Source organism: Esox lucius, chromosome 4 (genome assembly GCF_011004845.1).
Source record: "Esox lucius isolate fEsoLuc1 chromosome 4, fEsoLuc1.pri, whole genome shotgun sequence".
Lineage (NCBI taxonomy): Eukaryota > Metazoa > Chordata > Actinopteri > Esociformes > Esocidae > Esox > Esox lucius.
The window spans coordinates 15,426,722-15,452,625 of record NC_047572.1 but is presented as its reverse complement, the minus strand read 5'-3'; the positions used below and the strand labels follow the sequence as shown (position 1 = coordinate 15,452,625).

Below are 25,904 nucleotides of genomic sequence, written 5' to 3'. Positions count from 1 at the left end.
TGTACAAGACTTTTGACAAATGTATATTTTTGTGGTAATTTACATATCTGCATTAAAATACTCAGGGATTATAATTTTTTTGCCTTAAAACAAAGCTTTCTAATGATCAAAAATAATTTATTTTAAAATGATTTAATAAGATTTCATATTGCTAAAATTTTTTCATATAATTAACAGAAGATGGGCCCAAATGTGTCTAGTTAGTGAATACATTTTTATTCCACAGACCCAAAACACATTGCAATTGTGGTAGCATATACATTTTTAGGCTGGTCATATTGCAGTAGTTCAACAATAACTTCAACAAAAGAATGTGTACAAACAGTTCTGGACTGAAAAAAATATTCTTAAATGTGTGGTGATACAAAAAGTAATACTAGTTTTGGGGGGAGTGAGGGAGGGTGGTTCAGTAGTATAATGTTATACAATATTGCAGAAAACAATTCCAAGAAAAGAGCTCATGTGATTCCTCTTCTACTTTTTTCAGAGCCTTGTTTGTACTACATAGCATATTTATACCTGAACGTTCATAACTTGGTACTGAATGCAGCTTAAATACTTCCAATATCTCTCCAATATAGAGAAGCCCCATAAAACAACACAGTGGGAAGTTCGGGATCAATTAAATTAAGATCACCTGGAAAACTTATTTTAACTTGCCGTGAAAAATGGCATTGCCATTGTATTGTCCTCCCCTCTGCCACCCCAAAAAAACACAAGGCCCTTCCAAGAGCAAAAATCAGTCTGGAAAAATTTTTAGCAACAAAACTACATTGTATAAAACAGGATTTTACATACAACTGTAAAACAAACAGCTAGAACAGGGACAGGCTTGTCTCCCAGTTCACATTGCAGGTGCCTTATGATCAGATCTTGGCTCACAAGCTGCCAGTGAGTCCTGAATGCTGTTGAACACACTAACAATTCTAATGCATCTACATAGTATTATTACACACACACACACACACACACACACACACACACACACACACACACACACACACTCACCTAAAGGATTATTAGGAACACCACACTAATACTGTTATACTGTTTGACCCCCTTTTGCCTTCAGAACTGCCTTAATTCTACATGGCATTGATTCAACAAGGTGCTGAAAGCATTCTTTAGAAATGTTGGCCCATATTGATAGGATAGCATCTTGCAGTTGATGGATATTCGTGGGATGCACATCCAGGGCTGGACATGGTCAGAAACAATGCTCAGGTATGCCGTGGCATTTAAACGATGCCCAATTGGCACTAAGGGGCCTAAATTGTGCCAAGAAAACATCCCCCACACCATTACACCACCACCACCAGCCTGCACAGTGGTAACAAGGCATGATGGATCCATGTTCTCATTCTGTTTACGCCAAATTCTGACTCTACCATCTGAATGTCTCAACAGATATCGAGACTCATCAGACCAGGCAACATTCTTCCAGTCTTCAACTGTCCAATTTTGGTGAGCTCGTGCAAATTGTAGTTTCTTTTTCCTATTTGTAGTGGAAGATGAGTGGTACCCGGTGGGGTCTTCTGCTGTTGTAGCCCATCCGCCTCAAGGTTGTGTGTGTTGTGGCTTCACAAATGCTTTGCTGCATACCTCGGTTGTAACGAGTGGTTATTTCAGTCAAAGTTGCTCTTCTATCAGCTTGAATCAGACGGCCCATTCTCCTCTGACCTCTAGCATCAACAAGGCATTTTTGCCCACAGGACTGCCGCATACTGGATGTTTTTCCCTTTTCACACCATTCTTTGTAAACCCTAGAAATGGTTGCGCGTGAAAATCCCTGTAACTGAGCAGATTGTGAAACACTCAGACCGGACCGTCTGGCACCAACAACCATGTCATGCTCAAAATTGCTTATACCACCTTTCTTTCCCATTCTGACATTCAGTTTGGAGTTCAGGAGATTGTCTTGATCAGGACCACACCCCTAAATGCATTGAAGCAACTGCCATGTGATTGGTTGATTAGATAATTGCATTGATGAGAAATTGAACAGGTGTTCCTAATAATCCTTTAGGTGAGTGTAGACACAAACACACACAAATGGCTACTGCTAGCCTTTTTTTTATTGCACAATTTAAGCAGATACCAACCTTCCCTTTGCCTTCCCCCTATTTCCAAAAATATTTATTAGTTGTGAATATCTTTATGTTTACATTGTTATACTTCGTTAATATTAGTATATTTTATTTTTGGAAATAGGAAATATTTATTTATAGCATATTAGCATTTGTATCTCTTCTTGCATTGTTGCTTTGAAAGCATTTTATTGGACGGTTTATAACATCTGGGTCCTGTCCATAACACTTAAAACTCTCCTACGCTACTCTGTTACAAAATGTTAATTGTGCATAATAGTCTTCTTCGAAAAAATTGAGGACGACAATGTCAACCATCTCAAATCAAAAGAAGTAGCTTGTCAGTTAGTGAAAACCAATTAAATAACATATTACTGATGAGAAGCTAACCAAGCCACACTGTTAACCAATCACGTTACACAACAACCTAACCAATGGGTTTACACGGGCATGACGAGAACGAGACTTCGCTAGCAAGCCATCGCTAACAAATGTCTTCTGAAAAGCTAAAGATAGCTAGGTAGCTATAATTGTTGAGGCGGATTCAGTATTAAGTGTTTAAAATAATTTGAGGACTCCAAATAAAGGTATGTTTCAGTTTCGTGTTTAATTCCTTTTTGTGCAAATATTTAGTCTGCCAGGGTCTCATGAGTCATGTTTGTTTTCCGGTTAGCTTAGCATAGCTAAATACCGGAATAAGTATTAGCATAGCTAGCAAGATACTTTACTGAATTAACTTAGCTAACAATCAACTATTGCTTGTTACAATTTGATCTTTTCTGATACATTCTGTAGATGGCTACTACCTAACGTAACGCAGCATTGCTACCCTTCATCCGAAAGACTGTTAGAAGAAAACTACAACATCTCTGGCAAGATGCAAACGCTGTCATTCAGCTCAGTGCTACGTTCGACAACTACTGTTTTTCCGTTTAGAGAAACATAGAGCATTAAAATATATGTAACCGATAATTGGACGCTAGGTACAACAATACATGTAGTTCGTTGGTTGATTGTCAAGATAAACACAGAATTAAAACATACTCTAGAGTGATCAGACGTCCCGGTTTCAAGCTGGGTGTCCCGGGTCGCTACAAATATTAGAAAAACTCAAAAATGTCCCGATTTCATTATACAAGGAATTTTACTTCAGTTATATTCAACGGCCTACCTGTGATTTAGCAGGAATAACATCATAATGTTTTTTTCATGTCAATGTAGCCGTAAATGGAAAATGCAAAAAAAAAAAAAATGTTTTGAGAACTTGACACACTATTTGACACACACACAGAGAGAAGTGTATCAGAGCCCAGGTTGACACATCCCTCTCCTATGCACACCTTTCAACTTACTCCGAAAAATTTATTTTTTCAACAGAATTTAGGAAACTCTATTTAACTGAACCTGCTAGGTGACATGGTAACTGTTGGTATTAAAATATAGATATTTTCATGTTGCTCTTCACTTAAAACAAGAAATCCACAACACATCAATTCAATAACATTAATTGTTGCCTTGCGAATTGGTGAATTGTTGCATATCGATGTATTGTTACCCCTTATTATGCACAGTTTGAAAATAATGGCTTCCATCAGCTTTTGTTACAATGTAACTACAAATGGTGAAGTAGGATGATGATGATCTTATGGCATTTCATTTTCCTCCATCCAGGACTTCACCATGGGTGAACCGCAGCAGGTGAGTGCCCTGCCTCCCCCTCCCATGCAGTACATCAAGGAGTACACGGATGAGAACATCCGCAAAGGGCTCGCCCCTAAACCCCCTCCACCCATCCGAGACACCTACATGATGTTTGGCAACCAGTTCCAGTGTGATGACTTGATCATCCGCCCACTGGAGAGCCAGGGCATTGAACGGCTCCACCCCATGCAATTCGACCACAAACGAGAGCTCAAGAAACTCAACATGTCCATCCTGGTCAATTTCCTGGATCTTCTAGACATCCTGATCAAAAGCCCTGGCAGTATAAAGAGAGAGGAAAAGCTAGAGGACCTAAAGCTGCTGTTTGTCCACATGCACCATCTAATCAATGAGTACCGTCCTCACCAGGCCAGAGAGACCCTGAGGGTGATGATGGAAGTGCAGAAGCGACAGCGCTTGGAGACCGCTGAGAGGTTCCAGAAACATCTGGAGAGGGTTGTGGAAATGATCCAAGGTTGCCTGGCGTCTTTGCCTGATGACTTGCCCCAAACAGAGGGCTCAAATGGGGCAAGGGTTGGAGCTGCAGGGCCTTTGGGGTTGACTGCCAGGCTAAAGATTGAACCCATGGATGTTGAGGAGGTTGGAGCCAGCTGTATGGCTCTTGGGCCACAACAGGACAAAAGCATGGGCGGTGTTGCTAAAAGGGACAAAGTATGGGACAAGGATGCAGCCATGTGTAGTATTATAGATGAGATTGCCTGAGTTTAGAGTGTCTCTTCAGCAGGAGGCCATTGTTAAGGACGTTCTTTAGAACTTTAGACAAGCAAATCGAGCCGCCTTGTAATATATTATACATCTGCAGTGTTCCAAACTCAAACAATTTACTTGCCGAATATAGTTCTTTGTTTTTTTTTATGTTTACATGTTTTTGGTTGCAAGTGTCTCGGTTTAATTGTTTTGATATTAGTTTTCTTAATTCAGAGTTTTACATAAGCTGTTTGTGTTTTTGATTATTAAGATGCACATTTTCTTTAAGAATTAAGATTTTGGAATGTCACTGAGGTTTATATGCCACTTTAACATTCCTAATTAAATAAAGTAATAAGGAAATTCCTAAGTCTTGCATCATAACTGTAAAATATTGATGATTTTATTATACAACCTATTATACAACAAATTTCCAAAAAAGTTTGGATGCTGTGTAAAATGGAAATAAAAACAGAATTCAATGATGTGCAAATCATTAAAACCCTATATTCAATAGAAAATAGTACAAAGACAACATATCAAATATTGTAACATAGACACTTCTATGGGCGTTTCTATAGTGGGACCTGAAATCTCTGTACGCAAGAGATGAGGTCGAAAACCAGTATTGGATGGCTATGATCTTCAGGCCCTCAGACGGCACTGCATTAAAACCAGATACAATTCTGTAGTGGAAATCACTGCATGGGCTCAGGAACTCCGAAAACTGTGAAAACAGTATGTTGCTGCATCCGCAAAATAAAACTCTATCATGCAATGAAGAAACCAGATATAAACAAGATCCAGAACCGCCACTGCCTTCTCTGGGCCCAAGCTCATTTAAGATGGATTGAGCAAAGTGGAAAACGTAATCAAAATTTGAAATTATTTTATAGGGGTGAATTAGTGCACATGGCATAGGTGACTTGCGCATCTGTAAAAGAACCATTAATGCTGAACAATATATACAGGTTTTGGAGCCACATCTTTTTCAGGGAATGCCTTGCTTATTTCAAGACAATGCCAAACCACATTCTGCACATGTTACAATGATATGGCTCCGTGGTAAAAGAGTCTGTGTACTAAACTGGCCTGCATGCAGTCCAAACCTGTCACCTGTTGAAAACATTTGGCGCATTATGAAATTAAAAATAAGACAAAGGGGACCTCAAACTGTTGAGCAGCTGAAGTCCTATATCAAGCAAGAATGGAAATACATTTCACTTTCAAAACTGCAGCAATTGGTCTCCTCAGTTCCCAAACACTTAGAGAGTATGTTAAAAGTCTTGATGCAACACAGAAGTAAACATGCCCCTGTCCCAAATTCCAAATAGGCATGTATTTTTCCAAAAACTATAACATTTCTCTGTTTCAACATTTGATATGTTGTCTTTGTCCTATTTTCTAATAAATGTAGGGATAATTGATTTGCACATCATTGCATTCTTTTTTTATTTGCATTTTAGGCAGCTCCCCAACTTTTTTGGAAACAGTGTTGTACATTGACAGTTGACATTAGACAAATGCTGTAATCCATAGTGACTCAGTTCCCCTTTGGGAGTCAAATCCACATCACTGGTGTTGCATGTACCATACTCTACCAACAGACCCATACCAATTTTCTTTCCATCAATGTCCCAGTTTGCAGTAGTCTTATGTACAGTGAAGAAAACATCACCTCAACCACTGCACTGAGTAATGTAATTACAGAACTGTAATTCAGATGTGTATGTAACTACCTACTTTATAACCCAGATCTGTATGTGCATTTTATGTCATAAAATGGGGGAATGGATCTCTGACAGTGCTTTTATTCTTAGTTGGTAAAACACAAGTGTTGAAACTGACAGAAATAAAAGGTGTCATATGTGGCCTCATATTAATCTATTACTGGTATTTTCATATGCTTTGAGTGTTCAATAAAAATAGTAATTTTGACTTTACTGTGCCAATTCTTATGGAGAGCACTGTACAATGCAGTCCAGTAATTTTTTGTAGATCTGGGTTATGTTGTGAGTAGATACATAGAAATCTGGATTGCATTGTTACAGATCTGGTTTATGTTGTGGGTAGTTACATGCAGATCTGGGTCATATAGTGGGTAGTAACTTGCAGATCTGGGTTATGTAATTTTGAGTCACACAGAGCTTGACTAAGTACTGTGTTCAACTACACACAAGTATTTACTTACATACACAGACTGACATACACAGTAACATGGGATTGGCCATTGGCTGTTTAGTGGAATTTTAACCTTATAAAAGATGGCCTGAGCAAGAACTGCAGGTCTGAGGTGTGTAAGGTTTTTATATATGCACTTTTCTCCTATTAGACAGATACCATTAGCTAGGTCAGTGTTTTTGAATACTAGTCCCGGGGACCCCAAGGTGTGCACACACACACACACCTGGTTCAATTTAAAGACTTGATGATAGGTTGATTGCATCAATCAAGTGTGTAAAAACATGCACCTTTGGGGTACCCAGTACCAGGATTGGGAAACATTGCGCTAGATCCAAATTATTTCAGTATGGCACACAGGCCTTGAATTGATGAGCTGCTCTGCCTGAATCATAGAATAGGCTACAGAATAGACTTACACATTAATAAATGTAACTAGCTACCCTTTTGTTCTTATATGGGCTTTGTAGTCCATAGATACTATTTTTCTGATCTCTGACTCAACATGTCAGGGAAGTGTGTTGTCACAGACAGCATTTATTTAAACAGAAAGCATAATACATAATAGTAGGATTACCAGTCAGCCCTGTCTGTGCAGAACCATGAAAACATCTCTTCTGGGCCAGATAAACTCTCAGTGGTGACCTACATTTTAAACTGCTTGCTATAGTGAAAAAAAGTATGTAGAATAATAGTTGGCCTCTGAGACGTCATGCTGTATGTGGGTTTGTAGAGGCTAGGTGTGCTGCTCAAGTTCTGGCGTTACTCAACACCTGATTCAGTCCGAGGCCCTGAGGAAACAAACTAAAGCAAATAGGTTTGAACTGGGCCAGAGAAAATGTCAGCACCACAAGTAAGCTAGTGCAGCTCTTTAGGTTGGGCATGGTTGATCTGGGCAGAAGGCTAGTATGCCCATGTTTTTGTGTCTTTCTGTACAGTCTTATTGGCCTACTAACCTGTATATGGATCCCACCATTCCCTCTGTATCCCAAAACGTCAAAATGAGTCCACTATGGAATTGAGACTAAACCCTAATCTTGTCCAGAGACACCTACTGTATACAGGCACAGACCAAAACACAGAAAAGTTGTTAAATTAAAACCTTATTAGGGCACAGATTTATTTGACATAAACAAATGGGTCAAAGGTCAGAGTTTAATGCTTTATTTCGAATATTTAGGGAGGGGGAGATTGCAGAAAACAATGTTTACATGGTTTTATATGGATGACAGTAGCAATTTAGCCTACTCAGGTGTTACAAAAACAACAACATATGTTTGCAATGTATGCTGTAATCATCATGTAATACCATTTTGCATAACGCATTTGTATTAGGTAAACGTGTTTAGCCTAAGTATTGAACTATTCAGTTTTTAAACGGGAAGTTTCTAAACAGTTACATTTTACACCCACTACGAGAATATAAACTAACCTTTTGCTTTTTGTGACAATTTTGGCTACCTGAAGCATATACAAATGATTTTACAATTTCTGTCACTTCGCGTTTTTGTCGGCGGTGGATTCTATTAAGACGGGTATGGTCTAAAATATAGCCTAGCCCTAGGCATTTGGTGTGGGGTTAGTAACTTGTTAAGTTGTTTGTCCGCTTGTTGTGATTTTGAACAAACAAAAAGACACTGTCGGTCTTCTACGTACCTGAAAAAGCATGTTATAAAACTCCGCGTCAATCTGTTTCACAACAGGGTGGGACGCCGGTCTATCGACCAATAGGAGCCATAGCATTCCGTCACGTGATCTTTATTTATGTAAGGTAATGTGTTTTTACACTAGCGCTTGGGCTTTTGTCGCGGTCTATCCATGCAGTGTGTAACAGGGCGACAACCTGACTTCTCTTTGGGCTTTGCAATGGGTCCAAAACAGTCGATGAATCGTTGTAAAAATGCCGATCTGCACGGGTTTTAACGTTAAATGAGTTCGGAGTTGAAGACAACCAAGCGGGATACACTGGACTTGGACTTTCATGTTGCAAGGGAAGAGAAGATGGTTACACGTTGTTGTTCCAAACCAAAGTCAATGCTCTAAAGGATAGCGTATATTTGATTTGGGGTATGTCAGCAGGCATTGAACTATAAGGGATGTTTTGTTGAATTTGAGTTCGAAGAATGTCTTTGTTTATATGTATGATATATTCCCGTCGTTTAGATGATGACTAGATAGACGAGGAGGATAGATAGGAACACTACCGAAGCTCTTTTCTCAGTCATTGCCCAATTTATCCAAGTGGAGCTATGACGTGTATTAAAGACTGTAAATCATCTGTGTCCTTTTAACCTGGAAGAAATAGAGTCCAGCGTGCACCGCCTCTCAATTTTACTATTTACCCACCCGAGAGAACCCACCGGTTGTGGTGACATAACCATTCTCGGTGCCACCATGGATCTACTTGAGTGCCCTATTTGCTTATTCCTCATGTGTGAACCGGCCACCATGTCTTGTGGTCACTCGTTCTGCCGAAGGTGCCTGGGAAACTCTTTGCCATCCAGGTGCCCAGCCTGCAAAGAGAGGTTTAAACAGAAAGACACCAAAAACATTAAGAACAACGTCCTGCTGTTCAGTGTCGTCGAGAAGTGCTGCCCAGAAGAGACGAGGATGAAGTGCAATATCTTAGAGAAACTCAAAACCAGCGAGTACACTGAAGCTTTACGCATCGTTGACGAAGCGATACAGCTAGGTAAGGGGATCCCTCAGTACAATATGATAACTTTTGTGGAGTTTGGGGAAATGTGTACTTACATAATCTCTAGCAGGCTACTATGACGGCATATACCCAAATTGTGTAACATGGAATCCAACCACCACACAACACAAATTACGCAAGCCTTCCCACAATTGAAACGTTCGTAAAAGCTATATGTTATATTAAGTTTTAGGATTATTTATTTTTTTTAGTTTGTAAAACTGTTATACTATTGTGCTTGTGGGCATGTAGTGCCTGTTACCAGCAGCCTGACATAAGAGCTACATTGTGGGAAGTCCTGCAGTCAGTGTTCTTACCTGCAACCTAAAGGGAGGCACTGAAATGTTCCCCAATTCTCTGAGCAGGTCCTCAATTATATATTGTAGCAGGCCTACAATTAGGTATACCTGGAAACTATAGGCAAGGGTGTTTCTAGGATTTAAAGACACTGCTTAGTCTTGACCCAGTTTTAGCCTTTAGTTGGTCTGGGTCTTGGTCACCTAAATCATCCTTTTCTTTCACCTGGCCCCTATTCACTGCTGTGGTGCTGAGTGCTGAGTGCTGCATTGGCCTGCTTTTATCATCAGCCCTCATACTGGCTCATTTGCAAGGTACAGGTGTAGCATGTAATTAGTGTAAACGTTACTGTGTACTGATAAAATCACTTTTTGGCAAGTTAATGTTTTCTTATGTCAAAACATTTGGGTACATACAAGGAGGAAAAGAACAGTAATGTGCAATTTTATGATTTGATACTGATGTTTGGATATAAATGCACTACATTGACAACAAATAATTTTATGTGATCTTTTAGCCCTGTCATTTTGGCAACAAAAAAGTAGCCAAACGATATATGTTACAAAATCAGATATTATCCAAGATACTTCTTTACTGTATTCATGTACAATTTAAAAGATCTTACATGCTATAGAACAGAAAAAAACAAGAAGAGTACTGCAATTTTAATGCAAATATGAGAAAAGATTCTCAGTTACACTTGGCATCAGTTGTCATGAAGAATTACATAGAACAAGTTCTTGTTTTGTATGATAATATTAGTAGTCTAATGCTTTTCTAAAGGGAACTCACACTGGACCAACCCCGATTTTGGAAACCACTGTCCTTACCTTTCTCTCTGTAGCTGTAGTTCTTCCTTAGCCTCAGAAGTGAGCGCCACACCACTGTCTGTCTTACTAGAAGACAATTCACTGTAAAGCAAAGCTATTATGAAATCTTGATAGCCAGTTCTGGACATACTGAAGCCAGAACACTATTGGGTTCCAGTATTCAACATTTGACATAGACTGGATAATTACCTGGAAGTGTGTGAGGATATGAGTAAGTGATGAGTACATCCACTCCTACACACTGATGTGTAGGAGTGGATGTACTCATGTTAACTAACGTTAACATTCTACAACCCCATTTCCAAAAAAGTAGTGATTTTTCACATAGTAGAAAATTGAAATAAAAACAGAATGCAAAGATGGGCTAATAATTTAAACCCTATATTCAATAGAAAATAGTACAAAGACAACATATGTGGCAGACCGTGTCTTTAACCATTATGTGATTTAAACAGTGAGAATGCAACTTTTATCTCAACCATTACATTTTTGCTGAAATAACATGGACAACAGAACGTTTATTAACAGGACTAGTGTACTCTTGTACAAAGATTACTGTAGACGGCTAGCTAAGCAGTACCTATAATGAAAACAATGACTCCAATCACTCTGCTGATCCAAGAGGTGATCCAACTATGCAAAAACATCTTAAGTAAATATGAAGTATATGCTGATGGGCCTAGCTAATGAGTTATTCTCACAATTGTATCAGGTGACTCAAGAAACAACAGAGAACAGGTCTAAAGAAGTCATTCCCTGTGACGATGTCATCACGTACAGTGGATATGAAAAGTCTACACACCCCTGTTAACATGCCAGGTTTTTGTGATGTAAAAGAATGAGACAAAGATAAATCATGTCAGAACTTTTTCCACCTTTAATGCGACCTATAACATGAACAATTACATTGAAAAACAAACTGAAATCTTTGAGGGGGGAAAAAGACAACAAAGGAGAACCAGAACTGTTGAGCAGCTAAAACCCTATATCAAGCAGGAATGGGAAAACATTTAACTTTCAAAACTACAGCAATTGGTCTCCTCAGTTCCCAAATGCTTAGAGTATTGTTAAAAGTAGCAACACTGTGGTAAACGTGCCCCGTCCCAACTTTTTTGAGTGTGTTTCTGCCATCAAATTCAAAAGGGGCATGTATTTTTCCAAAAACAATTTTCTTCGTTTCAACATTTGATATGTTGTCTTTGTACTATTTTCCATTAAATACAGTGGCTATAAAAAGTCTACACACCCCTGTTAAAATGCCAGGTTCTTGTGATGTAAAAGAATGAGACAAATCAAAAGGTGCTTCAACCAAGTATTAGTTTAAGGGTGTGCAACCAGTTTATTGTAAGGTTTTTATTTTTCATTTTTCCCCCTCAAAGATTTCAGTTTGTTTTTCAGTTGAATTGTTCACCTTATAGGTCACATTAAAAGTGGAAAAAGTTCTGACATGATTTATCTTTGTCTCATTATTTACATAACAGAAACCTGGCATTTTAACAGGGGTGTGTAGACTTTTTATATCCACTGTAGGTCTCACTCCAGAAAAGTTCTATCCCCAGTAGTTGGGATTTATCAACACTAAGACAAACCCAAATCCTGTCTCATGTGACTGTAGGTTCCCACAGAGATGGAAGCTCTAAGTTGTCATACAATGACAAGACACTGAACGTGTTGTTGTTTTTAGTCTAGACTTGCTTTAGTCACTGATGACTGGCAACCAAATGTATCTCTGCAGGGACACTCTTTTTCTGTAATGTTTTTAAGACCATTACATCTGTGGTTGCTTTGTAACAGTATAATAGGGAAACGCTTGTGTTTAAGAGTTCACCTACATCCTGCATGTTGTTATTATAGCATTGGAGGGAACCACCTACATGTCTGCCATCATCTCCTACCCAACTACCAACTATATGATTTATTTCACTCTCTCTGTTGTAATACAATGTGAGTGGGTGACAACAAGTGCATGCTCATTGTTGGACGCTTTTAACATTTCTGTAATATAGGCTACTGTATGTATGCGCTTATCATACAAATACCTGCAATAAGTGACCAGTGGTATGGTTGGTGTTGATTCATTTTAAGTTTCCCATAAAATAGTATAAATCAGAATCCTAATTTTATTTAGGTTAGGGAACATGACATTTTTGTTTTCACATCACCACCAAGGTAAGTAATACTGGACTGTGTGTGTGTGAGGGGGTATTCATGATGAATGCCTAGCCACTACACTCATGGTCTGTCAGTATATTCAGTGTGAATCCACAGAGAGTCAGTGTGTGATTATTCTGTAGTGTTATCATGTACTGAGCTGTAGTCAGAGTGACTCTGGCCACATGGCTTCAAGCCATTCCTCTGACTGTTGTCAGGATTTTAGCTACAGCAAACACTTTGCATAACAGCAGTAGACATAGCACTTTTGGTTTTAATGCAACATTGCTCAACCACTCATTCACATTCTTGTAACACTTCACGCTTAGATGCAGTGGTCAGTGGCTGTAGTGTGTGGGTGTCAGTTAGGTGTATGTGTATGTACAGAAATGATAAAAACTGTCATGTGAGGTGCGGGTGGCATGATATCTATGGAACCAAATGAAGCAGATCAAAAACTGTTGGGAATTTGTAAATGTAGGAGACTGGCCACAAATGTCTGAGAGCAATATGCTGTATGACGTACTCAGTAAACCACTAACAATTGTGCATAGGACCGGAAATAAAGAACAAACACAAACTATTTTACAGTAGAATATTTAAACAAACTGGATAAATGTAACTTAATGTAAAATGAATTAATTATTTCCGCTAGATTCCCACTGTATCACCTTTTCATTTTAGGAAAACCATAAAATCTATAGAGGCTTTCATGTAAAGTAATTTATTGCTACTTCTCTAAAACTTTGGGGGTTAAACAAGCGTATCCTTTATCACCATGCTTAATTATTATTGCAATTTAATTGGTAATGATGAAACCAGTGGGGGTAAAACAAGCAAAAATGTCATCACCATGCGTGTTTATTAAGGCAATTTAATTGGTAAAGATGAACTTGACAGCAGAAAGCTGCTCCCGAATGGCACAGTGGTAGCGGTATTCTGCCATATCTCATAGCTCTGTAGAGACCATTGTGGTTAAGGTATAGGGAATACCTTGCTACTAAAGGAATGTTCCACTTATGGGTCACAAATCAGTCGAAACCATGTAGACTCCCATGAATTAACAGAATATTGGATCATCTTTTAGGGTACTATTCATTGGCTATTGTCTTGAGTTGATTTCAGGTTATGATTGGATCTGAAGACTACTGTTGGAAACCTGGGGAGCATGTTCAGGCATTTGTAAACATTGTGATTTTGAGTAACATTTTTATTTTGGGGGGCATCGTCACCAGATATAAAAAGGTAGGGATATTCTGCCCTTGCAGTATGTTGCCATGCAGAACTACCGATACAACTCTCAAGGCTTGACTTTACTTGAGTCTGTTTACAAACAACCTTTATGTAGTGAAACTGCAAAACATGGAAAACAATGCTCTTTAACTTCATACATTGTTGTGTACAATAGCATTTGATTTGCACAGTGTTTAAGCACAAATCCTGTAATACTACTAATTAGTAATAATATAGCAAACATCTGGGCAAATTGGTTGTACAAACACCTCTGTAATAACACAGAATATTACACCGCAAAAGCGTATTATCAAGGAAACAGAATGTTACAAGCCACATGACATAGAATGTGGTAAATGTCGCATTAGCAACACAGCACAGGTATTCCCTGAGCTAAACTAGCTAGCTACAGTACAGAGCTAACTGTAAAACAGCTGACGACATAATATCAAAGTAATGTACCCGCATACAAGTAATCAATTAATGTACAAGTAATCAATTATGTCAGTAACAATATTCTCACTAGCCATATGTTTGAACCAAGCTTAAGCGTGTTAAGAAATCGCTGCGCTCAAACGCAGCACAGTGCCGTTGTTTTCGAAGATCTCGTTGCGTGTAGATTGATATAACATGCCCCAACTTCCTGTTTTCGCTCCGTTTTTCCTAAATAACAGAAAGCTCCAGTAGTGGGCGTTGAACACATCCTTAAGGAATACTATGAAATTCAATTTGAACTACTACAATAAAATAATGTTGCCCTCTTCTAAAAGCACAGCCGTAAAATGGATATTCTTGACCTTTGTGAGGCACCAGAAGGAAAGAATAAACAATGAAACAACGTGATCAAATACTGGAACAGGTGGGCTGATCTGTGGACAATGGAGGTTTTGTATGAAGAAGTACAGAATTTGATGACGGCATGAGATCAGATTATTGTGGACCATGTAGCAGCACATTTTCTCACTTTAGGTTTTTGTTAGATCTCCAGGGTTGTCTAATTATCCCTCAGCACTGAAGATGCAAAGGTAGTAATTGTATAACATTAGCTAGGCCCAACATTGGTGCCCCTCTTTGATATCATTAGTAATTCCCTCCCTCCCTCCCTCTCGTAGCTCCTGCTGATGTGAGTCTGAAGTTGTGGAGAGCGGAAGCAAGTGTGGGTCTAACAAGGTTCTCCGAGGCCCTGAAGGACCTGGAAGAGCTCTGCTACCTCCGCCCTAACTGGACAGAGGTGAGGGTCCGCTATATAATATCTTGTGAAGTGAATCTCATTTGGTAGAGCATGGCACTTACATACCAGGGCTGCTGGATTGATTCCCAAAGCTTATGTATGATAATGTATGCGCTTATACAAGCTGCAATCGAGGTGCTGGACAGAGGGGAGGGCCTCTGGAAAATATGGGAGAGGGAACAGTTGCAGATATGTACTGAGGTAAGAGCCAAGACGACATTTTCTGTACAGCATAGCTAATGTAACTCAACCGAGACCTGCTTTGGCTGTTTCTAAGAATTCTCTCTGCTGATGCCAGAATCTACATCTCGATGTCAAAACACACTCCAGGTTTATTTCACCTTACTTACCCGTCATCTATGGCTGCTTGTCGAAAATCTCCAGTGCTTTCAGATCAGTTGTTGTTGTAGTAGATCACTGATTTTCCTCAGCCTCCAAAATGGTACACTATCTTATAAACAGTGGCCGGTTGTGCTTTGGGAGTGTCTCCATAAAAATGTTAGTTATGTCATTCGGGCCACGTTATGCAAACGGCTACTTATGTCATAAAGTAACTGAATCATTGGACATTGGTGGGCTGGTGATATAAATCTATATATAACCGCAAAACACTTCTGTTATGTCATGTTAGCTAGGCTTTCTTATAATCTTTCATAGTCTGTAGCATTCCAATATTGCAGAAGTAAGCGGTATTCAGTGTTCTTCAGTTCTAGTGTTGGAAGTCTGGTGTGTTTGCAGGTTTATGTTTCGGTCCAGCTCTAACTCATTAGACTGGAACGCTCATTGGTGAAAACCTGCACACTGTGAAGTGAAGAACACTGATCTATATTCAGATATTCAGGTTATTCACTAATATTCAGTTCCCCCACCCACAGATGTAGGTGAATTTAGAATAGACTTTTTTTCTCTCTCTCTCATCCATTCTTTCCCTCCGATGTCGGTTTGTTGTAGGGTTTCTTTCGTAAAGGGAATGTGTTACTGGAGATGGGCTTTCAAACTGAAGCACTGATCCAGTTCCATCGCTGTCTCAAGCTACAATCTGACTTCTCTCCTGCAAAGAGCCAGATTAAAAAGGTTAGTAGCTATACTCAACACCGACTCAATCATTTACTGACTGGTCACGACTAACTGCTCCAATTACAGACCGACTGTTTTTCATTCACTGCCTTTCTGCCTGACCGTGCCTCGCCGGCTCAGGTCAGCCTCGCTAGCTAAGTGTGTCACTGTCTGCTTTGTGAATGATCGTATCGGGCCGGTTGAGGTGCAAGCAATGGATGAGGGTCGGTGCTTCTATGAATGTTTTTAGAACTGGAATTACTTTTAGTGTTTTTTTCTAAATATAGTACAGTATGTAGAACACAATTATTTAAATCTGACACACACACACACACACACACACACACACACACACACACACCCTAATCCGTATTGGCACTTAGCCCTACTGTACCCCGTTGTTTTGTATTATATTGGTTTAATTCTGATACTGCTTGCTTTGGGTTTACTACAGGTTCAAACATTGTTCCATGTAGTATGTGCTGCGCTTGACAGATGTGTAACCAGCTCGGAAAATAGTTTTTATACGTAAATATGCTGAATAGCTTTTGCAAATCACACTGTACCAGGAAGTTTTCCTGCATGACTTATATTACCAGTCGGAAAAGGGTGGCTTGCCCACTTCAGGTTGGTGGAGAGTGCCTGCCTCAAGTGGAGGAGTTTAAGTATCTAGGGGTCTTGTTCACGAGTGAGGGAAGGATGGAACGGGAGATTGACAGACGGATCGGTGCAGCTTCTGCAGTAATGCAGTCGATGTATCGGTCTGTCGTGGTGAAGAAAGAGCTGAGCCGCAAGGCGAAGCTCTCGATTTACCAGTCAATCTACGTTCCTACTCTCACCTATGGTCATGAGCTTTGGGTCATGACCGAAAGGACAAGATCCCGGATACAGGCGGCCGAAATGAGCTTTCTCCGCAGGGTGGCCGGGCGATCCCTTAGAGATAGGGTGAGAAGCTCGGTCACCCGGGAGGAGCTCAGAGTAGAGCCGCTGCTCCTCCACATCGAGAGGGGTCAGCTGAGGTGGCTTGGGCATCTTTTTCGGATGCCTCCGGAACGCCTTCCTGGGAAGGTGTTCCGGTCCCGTCCCACCGGGAAGAGACCACGGGGAAGACCTAGGACACGCTGGAGGGACTATGTCTCCCGGCTGGCCTGGGAACGCCTCGGTGTCCCCCCGGAAGAGCTAGAGGAAGTGTCTGGGGAGAGGGAAGTCTGGGCATCCCTGCTTAGACTGCTGCCCCCGCGACCCGGCCCCGGATAAGCGGAAGAAGATGGATGGATGGATGGACTTATATTACCATATGTTGTGACAGTGATTAAATCATTTGATGAAATTAAAGCAAAGCGCTGGCTACCTACTGCAAAACATGAGGTGCAAACATGCCACTCAAATCTGAAAGCTTATCCATAGGTTTTGGAGATACTCTTTTAAAAGTTAGGTATTCAGAAATGTTCAGATAATTGGAAGGGACTCTGCAGTAGTCAAGCAGTGTTTTTTAAGTGGATGTGAGCTGGAAGCCAATGAAGAGGGCAGAGGAACGGGAGGACTTGGGAGAACCTGTGATGGTTGAACAACATGCCGTCTTCAACGTTCTAGACCAGTTACTGGGTTTTGATGGAACAGGCAGGCAGCCTAACAAAGAGTTGCAGTTGTCCAGACGGGAGATGACAACTGAATTGATTAGTTCCTGTGCTGCTTCCTGTGTGAGGTAATGGGTGCAAGAGTGGCTCACTACGGTCCTGTGAATCTCACCGGGTAATAGCCTGGCGCTACCAAAACCAGTTTTACAGGTTTGTTTCCCATTGGGGTCCAGTACGAGTACATGCACTGGCTACTGTACGTCTCTCTGAATGTGAGTCTGCTTATGACATGTGAACCATTGGATTGGTAGTAAAAGCAATAACGCATCTGAGGGTTTGTGGTATATGGTCAGTATAACATGGCTAAGTGCTGTGTGCTCCACAATGCACCAAGTTGAAGAACAGCTCTTAGCTGTGGTATTATGGCCAGGTATGATAAAGAAAGGGTTCCTCTGTACAAAATGCATGATGACGTGGAACAGTATCAATCAGTCGAATGACTACGACAGAACATTAGAAAGGTCAGTTACAGGCTAAGTATGCCAAGTGTTACAGAAGACACTATTACACATCCAGCATGTTGGTGGTGTGCACCGATTGATTCATTAATCGATTGATTTATTGGTTGTTTATTGATGCTAACGCCGATGTGTTTTTGAAGCTAAGCCTGACGTTTCAGCATGAGCTGCGTTGCAGTGGATGTCTCTTAACTGCCGGGTATTTGTCTCCCCTGCCAGATACTGGAGGCGGAGGGGATGTCAGTGCCAGAGGAGGTGCCCCGGATTCTCCAGGTGGTCTCGGAATACATTAAAGAGCCCTGCCCTCCCATCACCAGCCTCTCCCCGGCAGCACCCACACACAGCCAGACACACCCCCAAGGATGTCCCCGAGGCCCAAAGGAGGAAGAGGTGGACAGGAGAGACTCTGAGGCTGGGTCCAAGGTGAAGCACGGGACCAGCACTGAATGCTGTCTCAGTCTCTGTCAGGCCGTGTCCTTCCTACCTACGGCTGAGGATGACGAAGAGATGATGATGATGAGGAAGGAGGACCGCCAAAGCAGGGGTGAGCTGAACACAAACACACACACACACCCGCTCACTGTATGGAGAGATAGTAATGGTTTGTATTGGTTTCACCTACAGGGAGCTGTAGTCTGGACAGAGGAGATTCCCTGAGTGTCCTCACCGTGTCTGACTTTGAATGTCCCCTCTGCATCAGGTGAATCACAGTGTATTTTCGATCACATTACAGTTTGGTCTATAATGTGATCCCATTTCCCTGCTGTGTTTCATAGTGAGTCTTCTGCACTCGGCAATGTATGGAACCTCTAAAGTTTGTTCTTGTACCGTACCTCTAAAGGCTTTTCTATGAGCCCGTCACCACACCCTGTGGTCACACGTTCTGCAGGACCTGCCTGGAGAGAAGCTTGGACCACAACCTCCGCTGTCCCCTCTGCAAACAGCCACTACAGGAAGTAAGCAGCCTCCTTCCGGTACATCGCAAGACGGCGAACATAACTGCATAGTTCCAAGGGAACTAAAACAACAGAATATCTCCCTCTTATTCTCCTGGTTTTACTTGGCTATGGTATTTATGACAGCGAGGGGAATCACTTTAATTGGGATGCACTTGTTTCTTACTTTTTCCCCCAATAATGCTGAAGGACTATTTGTTTCCTGTGTAGTACTTTAAGAACAGGAAGTACAACCCCACAGTTCTGCTGCAGGAGATTGTATCCCGCCTCTTCCCTCTGCAGCTGGCCGAGAGGAAGCTGGTCTATGAGGCCGAGATGGCCGAACTATCCAAGTGAGTCAGTGTTGCACCATTACTGCATTTTAACCCAGAGGTCATCAGGGGCAGATCACAGGACCTCACAGAACTGTAACCCAAACAGGCTCTTCTACATTTCTCCTTTAGGAATGTGGCATTCAGTCTAGTTTACACTGACTACTGGAATTGGACCTTTTTAATTGTAATTTTTTTATGCTTCATGCTGAAATTAGAGACTAAATTGTGAAAATGTTGACCATCATGCAAGAATGAGCTTGGTGTGAGTTCGCTAACTTTATGGTAACCGTGGCAACATGAATAAGGCTCCTCATCCAAATGGTTGGGAGAGTGGCCAGTGAGCTGGACGTTGTGACAGCTACTGATCATTGACATGGCAACGCACCAAGCGACAGCTGCTGAGAAGCAAATCAGAAAAGGGAAATAGAATTTTCTATTTCTGTCAATGAGACCGTTGTACTCTAGCTACATAACATTATTTTCTCTCTCCCTGTCTATCAGTTTGACTAAAGACATCCCTATCTTTGTGTGTACTGTGGCCTACCCGGGTGTCCCCTGTCCTCTACACATCTTCGAGCCTCGATACCGCCTTATGATGAGAAGGTGCATGGAGACCGGCACCAAGAAATTTGGAATGTGCAGCTATGAACATGGAAAAGGGTGGGTGGAAACAATCCCAGCTGCCTGACTGCGTGGTTGAATCTGTGTGGATGTCATTCTGTTATCCTTTTCACATTACGGCTCCCAGACACGCTGGGCTCCCAGACAAACTGGGCCCCCAGACAAACTGAGCTGGGGTGAAGGGATTCTTTATCACATGAACCTTTCCAGCATTGTCCCGCCACCTATGTGTGTGTGTGTGTCTGTGTGTGTGTGTACTGCAGGTTTGCAGACTATGGCTGTATGTTGGAGATCCATAGCCTGGAGCTGCTGCCTGATGGCCGCTCTTATGTGGACACTGTCGGGGGCAGTCGCTTTAGGGTCCTGAAGAGAGGCCAGAGGGATGGATACCACACTGCTGATATAGAATACCTAGAAGACCACAAGGTAAACACAAACATCACTTCCAGTTACAAATATTTCTCAGAAAAAATGGGAAAGCTTTTTACTGTAATTTCTCCAAATAACCAGTAACAAAACCCAGTCAGGAAATATGGCTTGTCATTGACCCAGCCATCCCATTTGTTCCCAACAGATTCCGGGTATAGCAGTTATGTTTTCATAGCTCTGTCTACAGGAGATTGCACGGAGAGCCATTCCCTTAAGATGATTTAAACCACCATATTCTTTGTTGTGGTAGTATGCGTGATGGTGTGTGTGCACATGTTGCGTGGACTCCCTCTTTCTGTTGTTTTTTTTCTCTGTATTTGTGTGTGTGTGTGTGTGTGTGTGTGTGTGTGTGTGTGAGAGAGTGTGTGTGAGAGAGGGAAACCAGGTAACACTCAGTAGGTCTGATTATGTCACCAGGTGGAGGGGTTAGAGTTGGAGGTGTTGCAGTGTCTCCATGACAGCGTGTATGAGCAGGCCCAGGACTGGTACACACGCCTCAACACACGCATCCGAGAGCAGATCACCAGACAGTACGGACCCATGCCTGACAAGGACAGCGACATACAGGTAGACACGTCAACCTTCCCTGGCCTGACTGTTCTTCCCTACAGAAGTCCTGTAATGGTGGCGCTCCACATTGGAGGTGTTCCATAGTGAGAAACACAAATCATGAAACCCCTATTCATTTGGGGAAAATCTAGGTTCTGTTAGTGGTTAAAATACCTTTTTTTTTGTTGCTATGATTAAAAAATATTATTTTTGTTTTATTTTACGTTTCAGTATTCTGTTGGATTAATATACATTCTATCTCCAACTTCAATGAAGAAAAGCAGGTTGTGTCACTGTCTGCTATGTTCCCAGTAAGAAAGGTGTTTTCTGTTTTGGCTGTTCTGTGTGTTCACTGGGCTGGACATTTCAGATGAATCTTGCAACCGTTTTCAGACTAACCTTACGCCTCGTCATGTCTACCTGATAAACAAACGTTTTTATTAGATACACAATCGACTCATTTTATAGTGTTGTGTAAGTGATTTTACAACTTCTTTAACATACTGATACTAACTCACTAATTATTGTGTAGACACATTCTCGCTGGCTAGCCCAAGACATAAAAATTTACCTAACCAGCCTGCCGCCTGTCAAGCGCTCGTAAGCCTCAACAGATTTCTTTGACCAATTTCACCTGTTGGTTGCTAAATTATTATAACTACAAAAAGCTGAAACATTTCTCAAATTATATTACTGTCATACAATTGCAATATTTAACTCTTTATATTACAAGAATATGTGGCCTTAAAAAGTTGTGGGCTGTGAGCCTAGCCTTTGGTTCTCATCATCTCAATCTCTTTTCTCAGAACCTAATCATGTACCTGGCCGGGGCCCAGTGCTCACCAGGAGACGGTCAAGTTTTCACAGTCTGTCCAGTATTCTGCGGTCAGTTAATGACTACGCTCCGCGTGTCTCCCTCAGGCTTCTAACAACGGTCCTGCCTGGTGTTGGTGGTTGTTGTCCGTTCTCCAGCTGGACCCTGCCTACCAGACCACTGTCCTGTCCTTGGCCTCCCTCAAAGACCGACTTGGACATCTCCGCCTTGTCCTGGAGTACTTCTCACAGAGCTAGAGGGCAGGGGACACAGGGTCAGGGCTACTACTGGGGGAGTGATGTCTATTCAGACTGTGCCCTACCCACAGGACAAGAGAGCCCCTAGACACTGGAATAACAGAAAACACACACACACGCACACACACACAGAGTGAGTACTTGACAGGCACATCCAGTAGCTGCGGGTCACCACCCCATATCCTGTATCTTCTGGATGATGATGATGATGATGTTGTTGTCCATTTTGGAGATGTTTCTCTCTGGGTTTAGGCCCCGTTACTATGGAGATTGTACGTCCCTCCTCCAACCTCTTTCGTGGTCACGAGCAGAGAGAGACAGCTCTATAAATAATGTTATTTTTTAACGGCTACGTCCTAGGCGAATACCAATTTATAGCCACTTGGGAAAGAGTTGTTTTAGTGTTTCTTTACAGTAACTGTGATTCTGCCAGAGTTGGGGTTGTTTTTTATTATCTTGTTTTGTTGATGATGTGCTCTGAAGATCTAGATTAAGTTTGAGACTTCAGGCTGTACTGCACTATGGTTGGCTGTACCTCTAACAACGCACAACCAAAGATGCAGTCAGGTCATGTCACGTCAGACATCTGTCTTGTGAAATAGACAAAGATATCAACTCGCCTTGTTCCTATTTCTACTAGCTAAGGGATAAAGACCTGGTGGCAATGTCTCAAATAGCCACTAGATGCCAGTGTTCTCACTCCTGATTCTCCCAATCAGCCAGGCAAAATTGATCTGCTATTTACCATGCCAACCAGTTGCATGAATGATGTAAGCAGCAATGCCAGTGTCAGGCGATCTGATTTGTGTGATTCCTATGGGTTTACAGTACTTGATGAAAGATCTAAAAGGAGAGAGCATCACAGTGTGGTGGAGAAAACCCTGAGAACACTCAGTCTTCACAGAGCTGAAAAATGTACTTATTGGATAACGCACAGTATGCTTTTAGAAGACTTGGGCTATGGTTATGGATGGTTTCGAATAGTACTGTTGATTTTAAAATGTTGGTAAGTTCCTGATTGTGACAACCACAATATACTGAATATCAATTATCTAATCACAAATTGCTAGAGTACATTCGAATCACACATTATTGTTTTGGATTACTGTCACTGCAGTATAATTAGTATTGCCATAAGTATATCTAAATCATCGTTAACAATATTAAATTGGTTGTAAAATTACTGTATTATTGCAATAATGATCTATTATGTAACGTAAAGGAAAAGCTGCCTCTTTCTGATTCTATTTCTGAAGTATTAGTGACGAACACAGTTGGAAGATGTATAGAACCCTGCAGAATAATTTGCTTTTGATTAGGCCCCAACAGAACTACCTAATAGGAATCCCTGATAAGAATTGCCAGTCGGAGAAAGGGTAGGACAGAGAGAGAGAGACATAAAAACAAAGATATGGAGGGAGGGAGAGAGAGGGAAAGAGAGATTGGGGGGAGAGAGAGTGGGAGAGAGAGGGAGGGGGAGAGACAGAGAGACATAAAAACAAAGACATGGAGGGAGGGAGAGCGAGAGAGGGGGGGGGGGAGAGAGGGAGAGAGAGGGGGGGAGAGAGAGAGAGGGAGGGGGAGAGACAGAGAGACATAAAAACAGAGACATGGAGAGAGAGAGAGAGGGAGAGAGAGAGGGAGAAAGAGAGGGAGAGAGAGAGGGGGAGAGGGAGAGAGGGACACAGAAGCAGTGTTTTTAGATGGCAGTCATCTATCTAGCAAAAAAAACCTATGTGTGCATTTTTGGGCTGTAGCGTGTTTGCGTGTGTATTCGATACAATACTGGTGTGAATTAAAGGAAACACGCCTTGGTTCAAATGAAAAATCTATTTTTGTCTTTGTCAAATATTTGAGGTGTGCTTCGTTGAGTTTCTAGCTTTCACACCTGTAGGCTGGATCTGGAGTTGCCTAACCCATTCTTGTCCCCTTTAGCGCCCCCTGCATGTGTGGCTCTCTCACCGGGAGTAATGGTGATTGCAGTGCCTGGCCATCCGCTAGGGGCAGTATTTTGTTTCTGAGAGAAATGTTGTGGATTGTCTATGTTGTTATTGAAATTTCTATGGTTTTTTTTTTTTTTTTTTGTCATTTTGTTTTTTGTTTGTTCAGTGCCACATTCCATGGAATAGAATTCCATTGAAATGAATTAAACTGCAAATGTTTACTGATGAACACAGGCTTAAACAATGGAAAAGGTACATTGGCAATAGTGCCTTAGAAATTGCTATTTTGTGTTTAGTTGGATTTAAAATGACAAACAATCTGCAGCTTAAACTGTGGAAATAAACCCCCATGCTTTATATACGCTACACAGTAAAAGACAGCTACCTACTGACAGCTACAACTTAAACCATTAGAATGACCACATATGGTTAGTAACAGGCCATCACGGACAGATGATGGCTTCTGGAGGAGCACATTTGAAGGCCCGATATTATGCACAATTATACCCTTACAAATGACAGACAGGCCTCAGTCCTTGGTCTGACCTATGTCCCCAACCTTTAACCTGTTTACCCAAAAAAAGTGAATAGCCAGCAACGCGTTTTCTCAAGCATCAGTGGTGAGCTTTAACCTGGTGACCTGACAAAATTGACTGGCCAGCTGCATGACCACTTTCCTGTAACATCACCGTAGTTCTACCTACTGTTAGTCTGACATAAGTTGGTGTCACATGGATGTGCTCCTGATTTAGTAGATGATTTAGGCGGAGCGCCTAAGGACAACCAATCTAGGGAAACGCTTATAACAGCTACATACCTACACACAGAACCGTAGCTATATTCACAGAACTGTAACTACAGTTTCTGACCTGCATATTACCTTTCTGAATACTTGCAACAACTGTGTGGTCCAGGACAGGCCTGCAATGCACTAATTGCAACAGGGTTATTCTAGATTATGGCTGACAGACATGTGACCGTGTGTAGATCTTGAGTGAATTGTTTGTCAATGGGGGAATAAAAGAAACCTATAAAAGCTTTCATTACACTTCGGCCATCTTGGATTACCTTGGCTGATTCTACAAAAAGGGACTTAGTTCAGGAAGCTGTCTACTGTATGTTGTTTATCCTCATAGCTATATGTGAATTCCATGAAAGTAGATGGACATCTGCAAAGGCTCTGTTCAGGAATCACAGAGTTTGCTGTTAACAGTTTAGTGGTCGTTGATGGATGTGTTTTTATTGATCCCCCCACCTAGGACTTCTTATTTGAACTATTTTTGCACAGTATACTACACTTGCATGTTCTGATTTTTCTATTGTCCAGTGGTATCAATGTTACTTAGTCTCTGTCTAACATACACATATTGGACAGATTATTCCATATTGTTTGGTTCTCAATGCCTACTTTGTACACACACACACACATTTAGGTGATTTGGTTTCCAGTACGGCATTAATATTATGCTACGCTGCATCATGCTAAGTAGCTCGTAGACTATTAATGCCATTAATTGGCATATTGACACATAAGGACTCTACTAGCGTTGTTTGATTTCTGATGAGTGCATGAGGAAGAGAGCTGCCATTTTAAAAAATTTGGGTCTACAGCACCACTTTGTTTTTGATTAAATGAGATGGATGAACACCTGCTCTGCCAAGAATTAACGTAATATGTGCCATTTATTTTGTTCTGGGTGACTTTTGTTCTGGGTGAATAACGGCCACATTCATAAATGTTCAATTTGATTGG

General features: G+C 41.3%; 2 protein-coding genes across 4 annotated transcripts; both read left to right on the top strand.

The window, feature by feature from the left end:
* Positions 1 to 2,513: 2,513 nt before the first annotated feature.
* On the top strand, positions 2,514 to 4,859 carry med7 (mediator complex subunit 7). Of its 2 annotated transcripts, XM_034291658.1 has the most exons (3): positions 2,514 to 2,674; positions 2,883 to 2,959; positions 3,759 to 4,859. In XM_034291658.1, the coding sequence occupies exon 3, from the start codon at positions 3,768 to 3,770 to the stop codon at positions 4,509 to 4,511; it is 744 nt and encodes a 247-aa protein (XP_034147549.1). In that variant the 5' UTR covers positions 2,514 to 2,674; positions 2,883 to 2,959; positions 3,759 to 3,767; the 3' UTR covers positions 4,512 to 4,859. The 2 variants fall into 2 exon arrangements, with proteins under 2 accessions (XP_034147549.1, XP_010864156.1); XM_010865854.4 differs by lacking the exon at positions 2,883 to 2,959.
* A 3,599-nt stretch (positions 4,860 to 8,458) lies between these two features.
* Positions 8,459 to 23,649, top strand: lonrf1 (LON peptidase N-terminal domain and ring finger 1). 2 transcript variants are annotated; one of them, XM_010865852.3, is made up of 11 exons: positions 8,459 to 9,369; positions 14,999 to 15,117; positions 16,069 to 16,191; positions 18,488 to 18,812; positions 18,893 to 18,968; positions 19,110 to 19,224; positions 19,435 to 19,556; positions 20,040 to 20,198; positions 20,423 to 20,585; positions 21,006 to 21,155; positions 22,059 to 23,649. In XM_010865852.3, the coding sequence occupies exons 1-11, from the start codon at positions 9,072 to 9,074 to the stop codon at positions 22,206 to 22,208; spliced, it is 1,800 nt and encodes a 599-aa protein (XP_010864154.1). In that variant the 5' UTR covers positions 8,459 to 9,071; the 3' UTR covers positions 22,209 to 23,649. The 2 variants fall into 2 exon arrangements, with proteins under 2 accessions (XP_010864154.1, XP_010864155.2); XM_010865853.3 differs by lacking the exon at positions 22,059 to 23,649 and adding an exon at positions 20,734 to 20,740 and having other exon boundaries at positions 21,006 to 21,150.
* The last annotated feature ends 2,255 nt before the right edge of the window (positions 23,650 to 25,904 follow it).

Excerpts from the sequence above, each read along its gene's own strand:
- med7 (XM_010865854.4), top strand. The coding sequence starts at position 3,768 with ATGGGTGAACCGCAGCAGGTGAGTGCCCTGCCTCCCCCTCCCATGCAG.
- lonrf1 (XM_010865852.3), top strand. The coding sequence starts at position 9,072 with ATGGATCTACTTGAGTGCCCTATTTGCTTATTCCTCATGTGTGAACCG. Across the intron at positions 9,370-14,998 it reads TGACGAAGCGATACAGCTAG|CTCCTGCTGATGTGAGTCTG; the intron begins GTAAGGGGATCC and ends TCCCTCTCGTAG. Across the intron at positions 20,199-20,422 it reads AGCTATGAACATGGAAAAGG|GTTTGCAGACTATGGCTGTA; the intron begins GTGGGTGGAAAC and ends TGTGTACTGCAG.